Source organism: Prosopis cineraria, unplaced genomic scaffold (genome assembly GCF_029017545.1).
Source record: "Prosopis cineraria cultivar Desert tree isolate PC_DT_omini unplaced genomic scaffold, ASM2901754v1 PC9, whole genome shotgun sequence".
Taxonomy (NCBI): domain Eukaryota; kingdom Viridiplantae; phylum Streptophyta; class Magnoliopsida; order Fabales; family Fabaceae; genus Prosopis; species Prosopis cineraria.
In genome coordinates this window covers 16,258,403-16,279,179 of record NW_026555340.1, presented here as the reverse complement: position 1 = coordinate 16,279,179, position 20,777 = coordinate 16,258,403, and the positions used below count along the sequence as shown (strand labels likewise).

The following is a 20,777-nucleotide window of genomic DNA, read 5'->3' as shown; positions in this document are numbered from 1 at the left end:
GCAAAAATGTCAGTGAATCACGGTCGGTGGACTGATAACCTAATAATTAAATAAAAAATAATATATATATATATATATATATTTAAAATACCACTCAAATCTTTAATACAATAAGTTAATAAAAATATACCACCACCTAAGTCATTAATACAACAAAAATACCATAATATGTTCTGGTCAAGTCATTAACATAATGCAATAAGTTCACAAGTACAACAATCTACAATCTACAAGTCAAACATTATAAAATAATTAATAATTTCATTATTTGCCAAAGATATTGGCAGATCTTTGTCAATTCACTTGATTAATTCAGGCATGGTTAGGTTTGAAAGTATCAGCATCTGTATTGTAACTATCATCATCTTCCTCACCAAATGATCTTAAATCAATCCCTTCACCCTCTACCACATTTACCCTTTGTTGATCATCTTCATAAACAAATGCATCAAATAATCAAACCAGATTAAGGCATTATTAAGAGCAATATAATAAAAGTAACAGCATGTAATACAGTTCTCATGAAAATTCAAATTCAAACCTTCCTCTTCCTGCTGCGAAATAATAGCTCTTGATAGTGTTTGCTCATCATAAAGGAGATTTCCTTCTATCTCATCAGCATGAAATAAAGAAGGATCATCTTCTTCCATTATCCAATACTCAATTTTATCAATACTTTCAAAATCAACAGGATCAGTTGCTTTTCTCTTGTTAGCAACTCTAAAATACATATGATAATAGCAAACTATAAGAATTCATTCATCCAATTTTTATGAATGCAAATAAACACAAAGCTTTAAATAATATACCTATTATTTAAGCGAAAATTGTAATGAACATATACAAGATCATTCAACCTTTGATGCTCTAATCTATTCCTTTTCTTGGAGTGTATTCTTTCAAAGACACTCCAATTCCTTTCACAACCTGATGAAGATGCATTTTGACTTAACAATTTAATGGCTAAGTTTTTAACATTTGGACAACTACTTCTAAAATATCGCCACCGTTCATCTGCCATATTAAAGATAAAGTTAGTAGAAAAGATTTTACAGATAAAGTTACAAGATAATAAATATGAAAGATAAATATATAAATCTTTACTTTATCAGGTCGTATTGATTTTGCAGATTCAATAGCCAATGGATGACTGAAGCTACCACTCTTTTCCTAATATTGTGTGCCTTCTTGCAAGAACTTGGTCTTATTAGAAGAGACTTTCTTATCTATAATAGTAAGATATCCTTGCATAACCTCTGGCTTTTCAGAAAAGTTTTCTTTATCATAAAGAAAGGTAGGATTAAAGACATAAGCAGCTACATGAAGATTTTGTCAGAGCTGAAAATCTCACCTTCTCTTAATAATCCTTGTGTAGGGCTTGTACAAATATTTTTTCTTCAAAAAAGTATTCTTTATAGCTTTCCTTGCCCTATACATACCATCATAGACACACCCAAGTAATGGCCTATCATCAGAATTAATAATTCTCAACAATCGGATGAGTGGTTTTACAATTTCAACAACAATTTTACAGTCATTCCAAAATTTGTTGTCCAACACAATCATTGTCACATCCTTAGCCTTTTTATCCTTAGAGTATCTAGAGTCTGTAAATGCCTTACTAGTTATCAAGGCTTGTATATCATGCTTGTGCTCATAGATACTCTTCAAAGCAATGAAAGTAGTGGCAAATCGTGTGGCCCCTGGGCGAATAATTTCTACCCAACCCTCTCTTTTCCTCAACCAAGCTAGCAAAAATGCATGGTTATATATGAATTTTGAAACCACATATGCACGTGCTGCTAAACTAGTAACAATCTCCATCTTACCTATGTCTGCCAAAATCAAATTTAAGCAATGGGCAGTACAAGGAGACTAAAAAATAGAAGGGTACTTGTCATTTAATAATCTCCCAGTGGCTTTATAATTAGCTGCATTATCAGTTACTAGATGAACAATATTATTCGCACCAACAAATGCAACCATGTCCATGAATAAATTGCAAAGATTTTGAACATCCTTAACTATACCTGAGGCATCAACAGATTTAATAAAAATAGTTCCTCTAGGACAATAAATAAGAAAATTAATCAACTGCCTATTTCTTTGATCTTGCCAACCATCCGCCATTATAGTACAACCAGTTTCAGCCCAAAAACTTCTGCATTCATCAACTAGTAACTGAACCTCCTTCTTCATGTCTTGCAATATTTTACTTCTCATAGCATGATAATTTGGGGCTTTATAACTAGGACCAATAGCAGCAATAGCATCTACCATAGGTTGGTAGTAAATGGAATTTACAGCATTTATTGGAATACAACAATCATATAACCACCTACCAATAGCTAAATCAGCTCTATGCAAAGCTTCTTTACCTACAAATGTACTTCTTATTCCTGGTTGTGCACCCAGGGTTGTCCTTGGGGCAAAGAACTTCTCTAAAGATTCAGATGCCTTCCTTTTTCTTGATCGAGAAGAACTTGGAACATTTGCTTCAATCACCCTTTCTTGAGACTGTGGAGGAGCCATTTCTTCCATATTTGAATCATTCCCCCCAAATAGACTATCCTCTGTTTCTGTTGGGTTACCTTGTTTTTTTGTTCTCTTTCTCTCAATCTCTTTCAAATTTTCCTCCAATTGAAAGCGAATATCATGAGGCACATTTTTACAACTAATGGCATCTCCTCTTTTCCCAGCAAGGTGCTGTTTCATTTTATTAATTCTCCCACCAGCAAATTCCTTTATACAATACAAGCATTTTAAGCGAGGTTTGCCACCTTCCTTTTTGTTTGGTATTTGAGTGCAATGCTCCCATGTAGGATCTGATTTAGCTCTAATAGATTGAGTAGATGCAGCAGTAGATGCATGATCAGATGACGACATTTTCTACACCTAAACAAGTAAATTAACAAATTAAAAGCAAACAATATGAATATAGCCTTCCTATTTTGTCAATAAACAACTCTTGAGTCTCAAATTGATTAGGACAATATGAATATAATTATAACCATGTCTATGGATAAATCACAGAGCAAACAACACAGTACAAGAGTCTCAAATGATTTAGAATTGAGAAAATAAATAGCGCAGACAATAAAAAAAATGTTCATCTATCAGCATTCATTCATTGCTAATTTGCTATTCAAAACCATGGCATTAGATTAAATTGGGCAGAGAGATAGATGAAAGAGCTCACCAGGACTGAGAGAGAGAGAGGGAGAGAGAGCGATCAGCGATCGATGAAGAAGATGAAGAATGAAGGATGCTGAGCTCGACGCCGTCTGACTGTCTCAGTGTCTCCTACAGTTACACGCCTGGGCAAGAATCAACCAAGAAGCCGAAAGCAAAACCTAAATGGATGGGAAGGAGAGATGCGAGACAGAGAGAGAACAGAGAAGAGACCCACACTCCTATAGAAACGGTGAAGAAGATGAAGAAAGAAGTCCCAGATGGCTGACTTGTTGAACGACAAAGACCCATAGAAACAGAACCCAGATAGCCGAGATTTGAGGAGGTGATGTGCGATGAGCCAATGACTGACCATAATAGCAGAACCCACCGGCCACCGTGCGAGACAGAGAGAGAACAGAGAAGAGAAGACTGAGATTGAGACCAAGACCGTGAGACGCTGATGCCTGATTTCTTTCTGAGTCTAGCTGCGACGACGAGGCTGCGTGACTATAGGCATTAATGGCTGAAAATGAAATCTGAATCTGATTGTCCAGGCCAGGCGAGAACTCGATAGTGATCTGTTAAGGGTTTTTTTATTTTTAAAATACCAATTTTGTCCCTCCTTTGACCTGCTTCTGACCCATTCAAACCGCTCCGGGTTCCGGTTCTTTTTTAGGTTTATAAAACCCGTCCGGTTCCAAACGAGCCAACTCGAGTCAATCGCTAATACGGGTTAATTGGTTGAGCCAGCTCGCTTTCTTCAACGGGCGACGGTTCGACCGGTCCAACCGTCCGGGTCGGTCCAGGTCTTTAAACCTTGGTAGTAACACTGCGTTCGCATTTGGTGCTCATCACTCCATTTCAATCTTATTCGTTTAAATTAAATTTTAAATATTTTAAATATTATATTAATTAAAATAAAAAATACAAAAAATTTTATTATTAAATCTGAAATTATTTATAATTCATTTAAATAATTAATTTATAAAATTTATAATTTTTTAATATTAAATTAAGTTATTTAAAGTACATATGAATTATATAGAGTTCATCTATATAATTAAATTATAAAATTATAATTTTTTTAATATTAAACTAGACTGTTACTGTGTAATTAAATTATAAAATTATAAATTTTTTTAACATTAAACTAGATTGTTAGATTAAATCTATACTGATCAAATTGATAATAAATAGTTATATTAAAAATTTAAAATTTTTCATATTTTTATATTAATAAATATAATATTTAAAATATTTAAAAATTAATTTAAATAAATAATAAAGATCAAATAAGATTAAAATAGAGAGTCAGAATTAGAACACGCGATCCTCATCAATGCAATTCCCAGGAGCACTGAAGTGCGGAAAGTGTTCGCGCTCGATCTCGTTGTGCCGCTGACAGTCTGACGTGTCCTTCCCTCCTTTGTAGGGAATTAAACGGTCTGTTTTTGATAGGGTTAAGGACATTTTTCCCTTTTAATTATTACTCATAGTATTGATCATCCAAAAATTTCAAATGGTATAATTTTTCTTTTTACCATTTGAAAATAATCCATCCAACACTTTAAAATTTAAAAAAAAGTTAACTTTAACTTAATTGATTTAAAAATCATATGAAATAATTTCAAAAATTACAAAAAAAAAACCCATAAAATTACATTACCTCACAAAAAAATTGATAACAATTAAGTTCTTTGAATTATATAGATATATATATATATATATATAAAATGGTACAAATGTTATTTCTTATTCTTATAAAGAGCCAAAATAAAATTTTGATAAACTATTATTTTAAATACTTAATTAATATTAATTTTTTATAGGAGTAAGAAAATTAATCGATATTAATTTTCTTATTTCAAGTTATTTTTTAGGTTCATTATTTTAGCTTAACACCTTGCCTTTAAAAAATTTAATTTTGACTATTAAAAAATAGTTAATTTTTCAAAGAATTGAAAATTTCTAACTTCAATTGAAAATTAGCAATAATTCTTTAACTTAATTCCATTTTAGGAAGTGGACTATAGATTGTAATTGGATTAATGCTAAATGAACAAGTAAAGAGTATAATAATGGGGTGAATGAATTTATGGACTTTGATAAAAAAGAATATCATTGATGATAAAAGCAATATTTAAGCCTAAAAACACGCCCTGACCATGATAAGCTCTCGAGAGATTATTTATTTTTACTAGCCTAACCAATCATCTGCTATAACTTCGTTCTCTGGCATCTACAGGTTTCTCCCTCACCATTATAAACTCCTGTCTAATTTCCAGCCAATTCAGTCAATCCTTTTTGCCAATTTCCCATTTAACATCTCTCTTAATTTTGGGGACACAACAGTCACCCTGAACAGTGCTCATAGATTATAGATCAACATATTCAATTCAATGCAAGACATATTAAACAAGCTAATTTGCCAAGGGGGAAAAAGGGAGTCAGAAGACATGTTTTCGAGCAGGTCAATGTCGTGGCCTGTTTAGACAAACATGCATGCATAAACAAATCTCCTAGAAGGACAAATATAAGTATATAACAACTCCATTGAGGCAAGGATACCCTCTTGTACTGATCAGTTTGCTTAAGGTAGCAACGAGTACTGAATATACAAAGCACAAGGAATGAAATTTTTAAGCAGCTTTCCAAGAAGAAAGAGGAGGAGTGTCACCTTCCTTCCATGTAGCTATCCCAGGACCAGATCTTTCACCCTTGACTGCATCAGCAGCAACAAAAGACTCAAGTTCTGCCATTTCTTCTGGGGTAAGCTTAACTGACAAAGCCCCAATGTTTTGGTTCAAGTTCTCAATTTTGGTGGTTCCTGGTATAGGGCACACATCATTTCCCTGATGATGAACCCAGGCCAATGCTAGTTGAGACGGAGTGCATCCCTTCCTTGTAGCCATTTCATTAACCCTCTCAAATATAATCTTGTTGTGCTCCACGTTTTCGGGATAGAATCTAGGCAAACGCTGAAACGACGTACAATACATACATGAAGCAGATTATATCTTGATGTCAATCTATCAACAACGGATGTTTCAAGCATGGATATGGAATTGTCCCCATCATTTACATTAAAGCAAAGTGTGAGGTATGACAAATTTTATATGTCAACCTTGAGAGGGATGCTGCAACACTCAAGGCATAAATAAGCCTGTCACAGCATGTCATGAGATTACATATCTTACATATAAATGCATTTTACATTTTTTAATCTGATTTTCTGTTTTTATATGTTGCATACAATGCCTCACAGACACAAATGTGCAAGATATTACATAATAGATATGAAGTGAGTAAATTGGTATCATATATATTCTCTTAATTACGTATGTCTTGTCTGTCTATGACGAACATATGCTAATAACCAGAGATTAAAACTAAAATACGTATCATTTGCTGTGCACATTCATCATCTCACATGTTGACAATGGGGAAAGAAACAACAACAATGCCTTATCCCATCAGGTGAAATCGGTTACATAGATTGCATGACACGATTATGCTTTGACAATGAAGAAACAACAACAACAACAACAAGCCTTTATCCCACTAGGTGGGGTCGACTACATGGATTGCAAGACGCCATTGTGCTCTATCATTTATCAAGCTTTTAGGAATATTATTAATTAAGAGATCGCGCTCAACAACTTCCAAGAGTGTTCTCTTAGGCCTTCCTCTACCTCTCTTAATCGGACTCAAAGTTATATGTTTCACTCTTCTCACTGGTGCCTCCCTTGGTTTTCTTTGTACATGCCCAAACCATCTCAACCGATTTTCTACCATTTTTTCCTCAATAGGTGCCACCCTCACTTTTTCGCGTACGTGCTCATTTCAAATTTTATCTTTACGTGTATGTCCGCACATCCATCGTAACATTCTCATCTCTGTTACTCCAACTTTATGTTCTTGCTGTCCCGTTAGAGCCCAGCATTCACTACTATATAACATTGCTGGTCTGATAGCAGTGCGATAAAACTTTCCTTTAAGTTTATTAGGCACCTTACGGTCACAAATAACTCCTTTAACTTTTCTCCAATTAAACCACCCAGCTTGAATTCTATGTGAAATATCTCCACTGATTTCGCCATCATTTTGAATAATGGCTCCCAAATATCTAAACTTTTTCACTTGAGGTATAATTTGATCTCCCAATTTCACTTCCAAATTATTGTCGAATAGTCTTTTACCAGATTTACAACATAAATATTCCGTCTTACTTCTACTCAGACGAAAACCTTTCGCCTCCAATGTCCTCCTCCATAACTCAAGTTTGCAATTAACCTCTTCTTTTGTCTCTGCTATAAAAACTATATCATCCGCGAAGAGCATATATTTCGGGATTTTCTCTTGAATATGTTCCGTTAAAACATTTAAAATCAAGTTGAACAAATAAGGACTCAGAGATGATCCCTGATGTAGTCCAATCTTTATAGGAAAATCCTTTGTTTGACCACTAGGCGTTCTTATACTAGTTTTTACCCCCTCATACATATCTTGTATGGCTTTAATATAAGCAATCCGTACTCCCTTTTTTTTCCAACGCTTTCCAAAGCACTTCTCTTGGTATACGGTTATAAGTTTTTTCCAAATCAATAAAAACCATGTGTAGATCTTTGTCTTTACAATGATACTTTTCCATTAATCCCCTTAGTAGATAAATCGTCTCTGTAGTTGATCTACCTGGCATAAAACCAAATTGATTCTCAGAAATACTTGTCTCCAATCTCAACCTATGCTCAATTACTTTCTCCCACAATTTTATTGTGTGGCTCATGAGTTTAATCCCTCTATAGTTAGTACAATTCTGAATATCCCCTTTATTTTTATAAATAGGAATTAATGTACTTCTCCTCCACTCATCAGGCATTTTCTTGGACCGTAAAATCACATTAAATAACTTAGTTAACCATCTCACCCCTTCTTCACCTAAACATTTCCATGCTTCGATAGATATACAATCAGGTCCGTTGGCTCTACCATTTGCCATTTTCTTAAGAACTTCCTTTACCTCCTTATCACGTATTGTTCGATAGAATGACAAATTTTATTCTCCTTCATCAGTTACTAAATCCTCCAAGTTACTAGATGAATCCTCTTCATCATTGAAAAGTTTAGAAAAGTAAGTCTCCCATCTATTTTTAATTTCATCATCTGTAACTAAAATTCTTCGTTCTTCATCCTTAATACACCTTACCTGTTCTAGATCTCTTGATTTTCTTTCCCTACTCTTGACAATCTTATAAATATCTTGCTCTCCTTCCTTCATCTCAAGGTTCTTATAAAATTCTTCAAAAGCTTTAGAACGAGCTTCACCCACAGCTCTCGTAGTTTCCTTCTTAGCCATACGGTACCTCTCCCAATTTTCCTCATTGTTACACAAATGTATGGCTTTAGAACAGTTCTTCTTATACTTGATTTTGTCTTGTACACTATTATTCCACCACCAAGTCTCCTTATCTCTCGGACCAGAACCTTTCGATTCTCCCAAAACTACTTTTGCAACCTCTCGTATCTTTTTAGCCATATCCTCCCATATGATGTTAGCACTTTCCTGAGATTCCCAAATTCCTTTATCCAAAAGATTTCGCTTGAAAATATCTTGCTTCTCACCTTTTAATTGCCACCACCTAATCTTTGGTGTTACTACTTGTCGACGTTTTTGGATTTTACTCATAATACACACATCAAGGACTAGGACCTTATGTTGTGTCGTTACAGCATCTCCGGGGATCACCTTACAATTTTTACAAAGTCTTCTATCTGTGTTCCTAACCAAAAGAAAATCAATCTGTGACCTTGAGGCTCCACTTTTGTAAGTGATGAGATGCTCATCTCTCTTCTTGAAACAAGTGTTGGCAATCTTAAAATCATACGCTAATGAGAAATCAAGAAGAGTTTGTCCTTCATTGTTTAGCTTTCCAAAACCAAAACCACCATGCACCCTCGCATACTGACCAGCTTCCCTCCCGACATGCCCATTAAAGTCTCCTCCAATAAAAATCTTTTCACTCTGTGGTATGTGTCGAATCAACCCCTCCAAATCTTCCCAAAATAATTCCTTAAGACTGGTTTCTGTCCCGACTTGCGGCGCATAAGTGCTAATAATATTAACAGTCTCACGTCCAATTATCATTTTTAAGGAAATAATTCTGTCTCCAATTCTGCTAACTTCTACAACGTTCTTCTTCCACTCCTTATCTATAATGATGCCTACTCCATTGCGTGCACTTACTTTTCCTGTATACCAAAGTTTGAAATCTTGAATATCCTTAGCTTCTTCTTCACGCCATTTTGTTTCTTGCAGGCAAAGGATATTGATTTTTCTTTGAATCATAACCCCTACAACCTCTACAGATTTACAATTTAATATCCCAACATTCCAAGTGCTAAATCTAATTTTGCTCTTATGGACTAACTTCTTTAGCTGCGTGCGTCCAGAATGACGCGGTAGCCCTTGCTCATTTAACACTACATCCAGGCGCCGATGCAGCGGCTCTAACTCACTTATCACTGTACTCGAGCCATGCAGCGCGTTACTTACGGGCAACGACCTAGCATTAACATTATAACGTCTATTGTCCATGTTCATGATAAATTCAACAAAGTTTTACATTGACTGTTGATGGCCTAACACAACTCTCCTCCTTTACCCGGGCTTGGGACCGGCTATACACATAGCTTAATACTTCTATTTTTCATTTACTAGAATTAATCTTCATATTTTACAATTTTATTTCACCCTTTCATACCAAAAATAGTTAAGAGGGAAAAAGATTTAGGAGGGATTTCTTAATAATTAGTGAAAGCTCAAGCACATACCAACAGTTCTCCCTCATCACAAATATTTAAATTACAGACTATAATTGTTAAATTTTTCAAACTATACTTTGTTACCAGCTTGTATCATAAAAAAAAAAAAGGAATAAATCAAAGATATTCTAATACCTTAAAGGTTATTTATGCACAAAGTTACATTACTTATAAACTCGAATACCCTCCAAAGTTCATGACTTTAAGTCTTTAACGTTTCAAAGCAATAATAATGATGCTTTAGTGTCAAGTCAAGTGACTCAGTATAGTTATCTCAAATTTCATTAGTAATTATCAACTTTAATGTTAAGTCAAGTATTATAGATTTAATGTGTGCTGCCAACATGTAATCGAGTCAAGAGCATGTCTACTTCTAAATTATAAATTTGAAAAGACAATGTTCAAATGGTAAAATTTATTCTAGATTTGAAATTGATAAAAGTTTTGATATCATAATAACTTTAATCTATGCAAACATGACACTAATATTCATCAGATTCCCACCTCAACCCCTATGAAGAATAACCTAGTCAGCAACAAAAATGGTACATAGGAATAACATAGTATGCAGAGATTGGATTTGAAAACATGTAGCCCATCAAATATAGAAAAGAAAAGGTATACAAGGATTCTTTATAATCCAGTCCTTTTTACCCATACACGAGATGAACTTATATATTAGTAAGAGGAGTAAGAACAGTATAGAAGAAAGGCTCTAGCCATATAATTCTATTCTCCCATAAGTTTATATATCAAGGAAACGTGCAGTACCCTGTTGATAGGACTTACATTATATCTACAAGCCTCCAAGGCATAAACTAAGATGGATGGTGAGACAAGCTTGTTTTATTGATCAAACAATGAAGGAAGAAATCCAAATAAGGTTGTATCAAGATAACCTTCTGTCAAGCCATCTTACATTTTCAGTCATTCTCTCTTCCGTCAGGGTATAGTCATGCAATCTTTACTCAGCGTTCAGACTTCAATTTTCAATGTATAAGCTGAGCACTTGAACAACAATCCTGTTATTATCTTCACAATTTATCCAGTTCATGCATTGCTTTATTATACAAATATGATTATAAAATCCATAAGAAAGATCATCAACTAATTCAACAACATTCTACAGCTATTTAATCTTGAATGGTAAAACTACAAGTGAAATTTCGAAAGACATAAAAAGGTTAGAAAAAAGAAGACTTTACTAACTTTCACATTGAAGGGCCTTGAAACAATACGATTAGGAGCTAAGCTAGTTTATTATGACAAATGAAACCAAAGTGCATAGTGCATATTAGAGTAAACACAAACCTTCCGAAAGTCATTCTCTGAAAAGCTTTCAACAACCTTTGGTCCTAATGAAAAGAATCCTCGTCCAAGAGGACTATAAGCTACAATTCCAATGCCAAGTTCCCTGAGAATTTCACAAATGCAAAATAAGAGGTTGCAAAGCTATACCCTAATTTTTTATCAAAAGCCCCAATAAAGAGAAAAGATAGATATTATAATTAGCAACTTCCGTAGTTCAAACCTCACCTGCAAGTTGGAATTATTTCTTCCTCCACATCCCTTGCCCACAAGGACCACTCCAACTGCACAGCCGTTATAGGATGAACAGCATGTGCTCTTCTGATTGTTGAAGCCGAGGCCTCAGACAAGCCAATATATTTTATTTTTCCCTCCTCAACAAGCTTTTTAAGTTCCCCAATCTTAAAATAAGTATCATGAAAATAAGTATACAGTTCGATATCATACATGTAGACTTTTCTACATGTTAACAAATCAAAAAATTATAGAACATCTTGCCCTTCATTCTCTATCAGCTATACCATGCACATGTTGAAATGGATGCATGTCAATTATGGACCAATTGCCATTTCCATTTATGAAAGTTGCATCCCTTTGGAAATAAGTTATGGAAGATAAATTGCAGACTCACAAAAGTACTCTTGGTTCCAAAGAATCATATACTAAACTTGATAGTGAAAAATTCTCTATTAAAGCCTAGAAATATAGCAAAAGATCTAAAAGCGTATCTTGCACCAAACTCAATCTTTAAGATTAGCTGATCTTGATATGTCTAGGTTTGACAAGTATCCGCTCTTGGTTCCTGTACCTCATTCCCCATAAGTCTCTCCCTAGTTCATTGACCTCCCACGTAACCCATTAAATAATGCATAAGATAATGTGGAGTGAACTGGTCAATTCTTGGACGCAGAAAACGTACAAATGGATGGTAGGAAGAAGAAAGGATTTCTTGATTTCACAAGTCATTATGGAAAGAAAAATGTTCCTTAGCTTTTTAGTCCATCTAGCATAGCCAAAATGACAATTTACAGAAAATTGAGTACAATGTTTCATTTTTATAAAGCCTAAAGATGCCATCATATGATCATGTAGCATACATTTTATAACTCGCAGGGAAAAGAAATTGCTTCAGAAACTTATCTTAAATTCTTCCAAACAACAAACTTTTAGTACCAAATAATCCACTTGGCCTTCAGAAATCAGGCCAGGTGAAGAAAAAATTTTAGCCACGAGCACAAGGAATGGCTAGAATATTGGTTCAAGACCTACGATATTTAAACGATCCAGAAGTACGAGTGAAAAACTGAGACTACAAAATGTTAAAAGTGTTCCTAAATCCTGATGAAGTTTTTGCGAGAAAATAATCTCATATTATTAAAATAATGCTCCATAGTTTTTCAGTTCAAGAGGGTGGAATTCTTACAAGAAAACATATCAGAATCACCAGGCTCTAGCATCCTATAAGAGTCCGTATAAATAACATAATAATTGAGGAGCCAGAACCAAGAAGAATTGTTCTCAATCTTCTGCAATCCCACACAGTGCTAACTATATCAAGGATTTTAGGTTTTCTGCATATTATATCGCATAGCATTTTATACGGGCAAATTAACCATTGCATTTTTGGTCCAAACCTGTATGCCTCCCCGGTTTAAGAGATCTCATTCCAGCACTCTTGGTTCATTTTGTTACACCTGACCCAATGTAAATATGAAAGTTACACAGATAATTTATTGTCAGTGTGTGTGTAAACATTTTCATGGTCTTTTATGACTATTACTAGGATTATGTTAACTCCGTTGGAACAAGATAAAATTCAAATTGTAAGTGAAAAAGACATATACCAGTGACTTGCATGATTATTTTGGTTAAAATTTATATTCAGGATGTATGAAAGGTACATTATTCAAAGGCCTAGTGAAAACACAAGATGAAATTGATTTCACATCAAACACGAACCACATAGATAAACTGCAATCTACCCAGAGAAAAGATCAACCAGAGCAGATAAAAGACGGACCGTGACTTCAATAGGCACACGAGTATCAACACGATGCTGGTAATACAGATCAATGCAATCGATCTCCAGTCTCTTCAAGCTAGCCTCACAAGCCGATCTCACGTACGCAGGATCGCCACGGATATCAACCTTGCCATCGGCAAAGCTGACTCCGAATTTAGAGGCCAATTCAACCTTCTCCCTCACACCTCCCTTCAGAGCCTGGCCGGAGAAATTCACACCCAATTCGTCATAAACCCACAGAGTGAAGAAAACGCAATGAAGCAACAAACAGCAAAAGGACTTGGAATCGACCAATACCATTCCGAGAAGAATTTCATTCGTGTGTGGCCCATAGATGTCGGAGGTGTCGAGAAATGTGATGCCGCTCTGGATGGCGTGGTGGATGAGAGCGATCATGTCGGGTTCAGGTTTAGGAGTGCCATAGGCAGAAGACATGCTCATGCAACCAAGTCCCTGGGTTGATACCTCCAAGCCTTGTGAACCCAGCTTGATCCTTCCCACTTTCGCCATTTCTGAGAATTGAGATAAGCTTCCACAGTGAGTGTGATATAAAGTAGTAGCACGGGCACAACAGAGTATGGAAAAGTGCTCGAGCTCGACCTTCCAGTGCCGCTGCCAGTCTGACGTGTCCTTCTCTCCTTTTTAGGGAATTAAACGATCTTTTTTTTTTTTTTTAGGCCAAAGAAATTCATTCATTCAACGAAAAGGACACAAAGCCTCACAATAGTAGCTCAGAAGGAAAAGCAACAATTAAAAGTACTAACACAAACCTAAGCGATAAACCTAAGCGAAAAGCAAACTAAAATACAAGCACCCCATACAGCCGTGAGCCGTTAAGCAATACCAACTCTATCTGGACTAGTCACAGTTTGATCAACAGGTCTGGAAGGAAAACTGGCATCTCACGGTAAAATAGAAGCTTGAGGAGGTGGTTGTGGGGACTCCACACAACCCGAAAATCCCAACTCATTCGAAGTAAATCCAGCCAACCAATCGGCAACCCAGTCTATTGTTGATAGGGTCAAAAGACACTCTTAATTATTTGCTGATGGTATGGATTACCGTAAGGAAAAATGACAATTAAGCAATCACTAAGAACATTGATCTCAATTAAAAATTTTAAAATTCTAATTAAGAATCATCATTTTTATTTGGGATAAAAAATGTAATTTATGAGGTGAAATTTACTAATGCTACTTGAAGATTCACTAACCCAATTTGAGAAAATTACTAACGTACATTATAAAAACATAAAACTTCACTTGAAAATTGATTGTTTAATAAAAAGTGTCATTTAAGAATTCACTAACCTGACTTAAAAAAATTTCTAACGTATATTGTGAAAATATAAAACTCTACTTGAAAATTAATTGTTTAATAAAAAAACTTCAGTTTGGACAAGTCACTTTTTGTTAGACAATTGATTCTCAAGTGGGGTTTTATTTTTTTTTACAATATACATTATAAATTTTTTCAAATCTAATTAGTAAATTCTCAAGTGACGTTTTTTGTTAAACAATCAATTTTCAAGTAAAATTTTATATTTTCACAATATATATTAGAAATTTTTTTAATTCGGGTTAGTGAACTCTCAAGTGACGTTTTTTGTTGAACAATTGATTCTCAAGTGAGGTTTGATATTTTCACAATATATGTTAGCAATTTTTCAAATTTGGGTTAGTAAATTACCAAACGACGTTAGTAAATCTCACCTCACAAATTATATTTTTTATCTCAATTAAAGATCATTAAGGATTTTAAAATGTTATGATCCTTAATTGAGATTAATATTCTTAGAGGGTCCTTAATTGTCATTTTTCATTATCCTAAACTTTCAAACCATATAATTTCTCTTTTTATTATTTAAAAAATAATGCATTGAGCACTTAAAAAAAAGTTAACTTTGACTTAGTTGACTTAAAAATTATAAAAAATAATCTAAAAAATTATAAAACAAAACATCCCATAAAATTACACTACCTCATAAAAAAATTAATATCAATTAAAATAATAGGATATAAATGTTATTTCTTATCCATGTAAAGAGTCAAAATATGATTTGAATAACTACTATTTTAGAGACTTAATCGATATTAATTTTCTTATAAGGGTAAGAAATTAATGGTTGGTTTAACTTTGATCAATAAAAATAGTGGTAAGAAAATTAATCAATATTAATTTTTTTATTTAAGGTTATGTTTTAGGTCCGTTATTTTAGCTTAGCACTTTATTGCTAAAAAGTTAACTTTGACTATTAAAAAAAAGTTAACTTTCTAAAGCATTGGAAATGTCCAATTTCAATTGAAAATTAGCAATAATCCTTTAACTTAATTTCATTTTAGGAAGTGAACTATGGATTGTAATTGGATAAATGCTAAACAAACAAATGATGAGTAAGATAATGGAATGAATGAGTTTTTGCACTTTGTTAAAAAGAATACCATTGATGATAGTGAAAGTTTTATTGTCCTTGTGTAGAATGTTTGAATGAGAGAAGACTAAGTACTACAAAAATATACATGCACCTAACTTGTGAGGGGTTTTGCAAAATTTATATAGTATGGATATGGCATGATGAAGCAATGGGAAAGGTCAAGGCCAAGTATACTACAACAGTGGAAGGTTGATGATCATGATAAGATGGAGGATCAGTTGGAGGAAAAAATTCATAATACTGGAGAAGAGACTTTTGAGCAATCATATGCACACAGCAATATGTGAAATGATGTGGAGAGCTTGAAGGCAAGACATGAATGGAGTGATGAGAGTTTTACACAATTGCTTAAGCTAGTGAAAGGCATGCTTCAAGATCAAAATATATCAAGGTATCATTATTATGATGCAAACAAAATATTGTGTCTATTAGGCATGATATTTAAGAAAATACATAAATGTTCTAATAATTTCATACTCTATAAAAAAAAGAATTTGAAGAAGATATGAAGTATTTAATATGTGAGACACTAAGGTCCAATGCCCTAATGAATGCATTATTAGTCCTCCTAAAATGGCCCATTTATACCATAAATAGAAAGGAACTTCAAAGACGATGATTGGCAAAAATGTAAAGTGATTGCAGTACTATGTATTATCTTAACATATGCAATACCTTCATGGACAATGCTATGATCTATTTATAATATGCATTGGTTGTTCCAGGAAGACAAATGAGTAGAGGCACTGCTCTTAGACCAAAATCATAATATTGCCATTACTTTGTGCGAATTTGCAATAATTAAGGAAATAAACTGCCACAAAACATAAAAGAGATGTCTCATGAAAAGTTATACTCTAAAAGACGATAACAAACACACAAAATCCAACAAACCATATAAATAATTCAGCAAAGAGCAAAGTCTACTTAAAAAAAAATATAAAATTAGTCATGCCAAAAAAGCACAACTATGTTGCCAGCAAATTAAACTTTTTCAAGTAGTACTATTGTCAAATCAACAATCTATATTTTTGCCCAGACTAAGAAGGAGATCAAGAGACATAGAGGAATTAGTTAGAGTATTATCATCCTCAAAATGACATCTAAAGGGCCAAGAGGTGTCCAAGGCACTTTTCTTTTTTAAGAATGTCCAAGACACCTTTTAGTATACTAGCATTTTGATGCATCAAGATATGAGATGCCTTTGTTGCATGTGTTATCTCATAGTTGTATTTGCCAACCCATTGCATAATTGCTAGTGGTTTTGGAGAGAGTTACCCATAGAGGGTTCTAGCCAACAAGAAGTTGAATTAAGTGATTTGGTGTGTAGCCATTATGGTATCAACTTTTTATGGGAGGCTAATTGAAGGAGACTTGACAATATGAGATACTAACAAGCTATTTGGTTCGAATGCAAATCCTCTTAGTGATGCAATGTTGATTACCATTGACATGTTTGGTTGGTTATTGATAAGGTGGGGAAAATATTTTTTTTATATTTAACGAGAATTATAATAAGTATAAAATGCACCTTAAACCAAAGAAAAAAACTCTCAATTTTGATCATCTTATTCCTTTGATAGAAGCATAGATTTGGAGATTAATAAATCAAATTCTTTAAAGCAAAAGCAAAAAAGGGAGCAGATCTTGCGTAGTAAAGTCCAACACCCATTCCTGCAACAAGTAGCGTAAGAAACTATTACAATAAAATAATTCAACAAATTATGATAACACAAATGGAGGGAAGAGGATTAGAAAAGAAACCCACATAAAAAAAATATCAACATTAGAATAGCCATTGCAATAAATTTTAGACCACTTTTAGTATTGGAGAAGATTGTAGATGGAGGATGGTAGAAGATATAAATAATGAGGTAGGAATAGATCTTTAGCAAACAATAAATGATGTCGATAAAAAATATGAGAGATGAGTAATGCCGACGATAACTTCTCTATCCAAATGAGTTTCACAATTTGTGGTGGTGGTGAATAACTTGGAAAATGGTAGATAAGGAGTTGAGTAATGATGGAGATAGACCATATAGAAGAGAAGCTAAGAAATGATGGAGAGAACCCAATAGAGAGGAAGTGAGTAGTGTAACATCTAAAAAAAAATTTCCATGATTTATTAATCTAATGAAGGGTAATTATTAAAATTTAAGTATAACTAAATTTGAGAATAGTTAGAGTCAGCTATTGGATTTAGCTTTAGCTTTTGAATTGGGTATGAAAGTGAACTGGGTCACTTGGGCTCAAATTATAAAGAAAAATTAAATTTTTAGCTCACTGTGCATTATGCTACTGCATAAAAATTTATGCCACAACATAATTTCCTAAACTAGTTTTTTTTAAAACACGAAAACTGTTCAAAAAACAAAGAGTGAGACTTGAAACAGAGAAAGAGCAACTAAGAGAGTATTTTTTTTTGTCAAGGCATCAGCTCTTGGGCATTTTAGAGGTGTTTGAATTTGGTTTCATTTAAGTATGCCTTCTTTATCTCTTCTTCTTCCCTTTACATGTTTTAGAAGTGATTTTTAAGGTTGGGAGTTAAAGAATTTTATAGTTAATGCTATAGGTCCAAACTCATTAGTCTAAATAGGATTAATGGGAGTCGTTTAAGTATTCTACACATAATTTAGAAGTTTTTACAATGTTGTAAGCTTGGGTCATCCATTTTAGATGAACCCTAGGCCTCCAAAGTGTGATTTTAGATTGTTGGGTGTTATGTTAGTGATTATTTAATTTAATGGAAGCTAAATGGAGTTAATGAGACTTAATAAACCTAATGGTTATGCTTAAGTATAAGATATTAAAATTTTAGGTAATTAAAGTATTGATTAATGGAAGTTGGAAGAGTTTTTATGATGATTTTAATGATGATTGGTATAATTAATTGTAAATCAATCATCTTGTGCATCATTTAAACTTTGATATAGATTGTGAAGAATTTTTATTGAGGGGTAAACCTTTAAACTTTCAAAAGTTTGAAGTAACTAGGGGAAACCTAGTTTATATAGTTGAATATTAGTTGTTCATTTGTTGAAATGGTTGATTTGAAACATGTTTAATATTTTTAAACTCATAATGCAAATTTGCCATGGTTGGTGATATATTATTGTTGCAAATTATATGTATGTTCATATACATGCTAATAGTGATGATGAATGAAAAATCATGATTCTGTACTAGTTAGTATGTAAAATGAGTTAGATATGAGTATGGATATGTGGATTCATGATATAAATGGTTGATTAAAATGCATATACATATGTGATATACGTGCATAACATGATTATTGGCAGGAGTTTGCCTAGGAAGAGTAGTAGTTGATTAAAACCATGTGGTATTAATAGCGACTGTTGGAATCAGAAGCTTGCCTTGGCACTTACCGTTGGAATTGGGAGGTAGCCCTTGTCTCATGGTTGATTTGGGACTCTCTCACTTGTTCTATGAGAAATTTGAACCTAGTTAGTCTCTATTGGTTCATGATGAGACTAGATTAGAGATATGATGCCCTATAGTTGTCAGTATTAGAGGAAATGGGATTACACAAGTGAGTGAGTTGACCCTGGCCTGGTAGCTACCGAAGGCTGGGTTAGTCTGTGAAAGACGTAGCTACCGAAGAGCCACAGATTTCATGTTGAAGGTAGCAGGAGGGTATACGTTTGGCATATGATCATGCATTTAGTCCCAGTAACATGATTGTTAGTATTATGGTCCAATGCGGTTTAGGGGCAGACGGTTGGTATTATTGTGACCCCAAGTTGTGCATTATTGATATATATATATATATATATATGATTATGTGTTTGAAGCCCGGTCACATGGTTGTTATTATTGTGGCCGAGGCTATATATTGTCATACATGCTTTATGTGTATGTTTATTACCAATTGTATCCATTTTTGATTGATATGCAATTGTATAAATTAGGTGAAACTTAGTTATTGAGTGGTTGTACTTACCCCTCAATTCTCAATATTTTCAAGGCTTAGTTCATTGAATCAAGACTAGGGAAAATGTGCCGAGTCATAGGATTGTAAATTAATCATTTGTATGCCTCTTTAAGTTGTTTTATGTGTATTAAGATTGTTAACTTGCCAACTAGGATTCACATGAATATTTTTGTACTATTTGTATTATTATTGTATCACACTTGTGTGCTTTGTGCCTTGAGTTAGTGAGTTTTAGTTGTAAACCTTAGTATAGGGCCAAAATACTTGTGTAAGTAAGAAATGTGTATTTTGACTAGTCTAGAATGAAAATGATTGTTTTGTACAAGAAATTTCCCTATGTGTTTTATGTGTTATGGGATTGAGTGGTAAATTTGTGATATGTATATATGTTTTTGATTGAGTGTAGTGTGTTGCACGAGTCCTATAAAGTCTATTGAAAGTAGCCTAAGGGTGATTATGAGCTTATAGCACTTAGTTGTGATTTTGGACATCCTAGTTATTTTTTGAAAGCTTAAATGGATAAGTTTGCATTTTGGTGTCCAACTTTTGATTAAGAAATGATTTGAATGTAAAACTAGTATCATTAGCTAGAGCTTAGAGAAAGCTTTCTATAGACACCTAGATCACCTCAATTGAATGTGGATGAAGATTTAAGGTGCATTGAAAGGTCGGTCAAAAAATTTGCCATTACAGCTTCTTTTTGCTATCATGGCTTTTGCATTCTATACCGTGGCCTAAAATTTTATGCTATAGTGTATTATGGAAGAATAACTATTTTGACTCTTTTGACCCGAATTTAATATTATCTTATCTTGTATGATGTCGATGTTTCTATATACATATTTTCCTCTAATTTTTGTTTATGAAATGATTTTTTTAACATATTAAGTTTTAAAAACTTGGGATCCCATTTATGTAAATTTTATAACCTTGATAATTTACTTGGGTTAGTCCTATAATTACTTTGGTTATGGAATTAATTGTGGATTAGTAAGGGAAACCTTGCAAATAGCATTATAGCAATAGAGACAAGTGACACCAACAAAGGCGAGAAGGGGAGA

General features: G+C 33.6%; 1 protein-coding gene across 3 annotated transcripts; it reads right to left on the bottom strand.

Moving 5' to 3' along the window:
• Positions 1-5,549: 5,549 nt before the first annotated feature.
• LOC129320034 (IN2-2 protein-like) lies at positions 5,550-14,154 on the bottom strand. 3 transcript variants are annotated; one of them, XM_054965165.1, is made up of 6 exons: positions 13,928-14,149; positions 13,625-13,839; positions 13,325-13,525; positions 11,533-11,705; positions 11,308-11,410; positions 5,550-6,152 (listed from the first exon to the last, which is right to left on the bottom strand). In XM_054965165.1, the coding sequence occupies exons 2-6, from the start codon at positions 13,835-13,837 to the stop codon at positions 5,814-5,816; spliced, it is 1,029 nt and encodes a 342-aa protein (XP_054821140.1). In that variant the 5' UTR covers positions 13,838-13,839; positions 13,928-14,149; the 3' UTR covers positions 5,550-5,813. The 3 variants fall into 3 exon arrangements, with proteins under 3 accessions (XP_054821140.1, XP_054821139.1, XP_054821141.1); XM_054965164.1 differs by having other exon boundaries at positions 13,625-14,148; XM_054965166.1 differs by lacking the exon at positions 5,550-6,152 and adding an exon at positions 10,843-10,997 and having other exon boundaries at positions 13,625-14,154.
• Between the last annotated feature and the right edge of the window lie 6,623 nt (positions 14,155-20,777).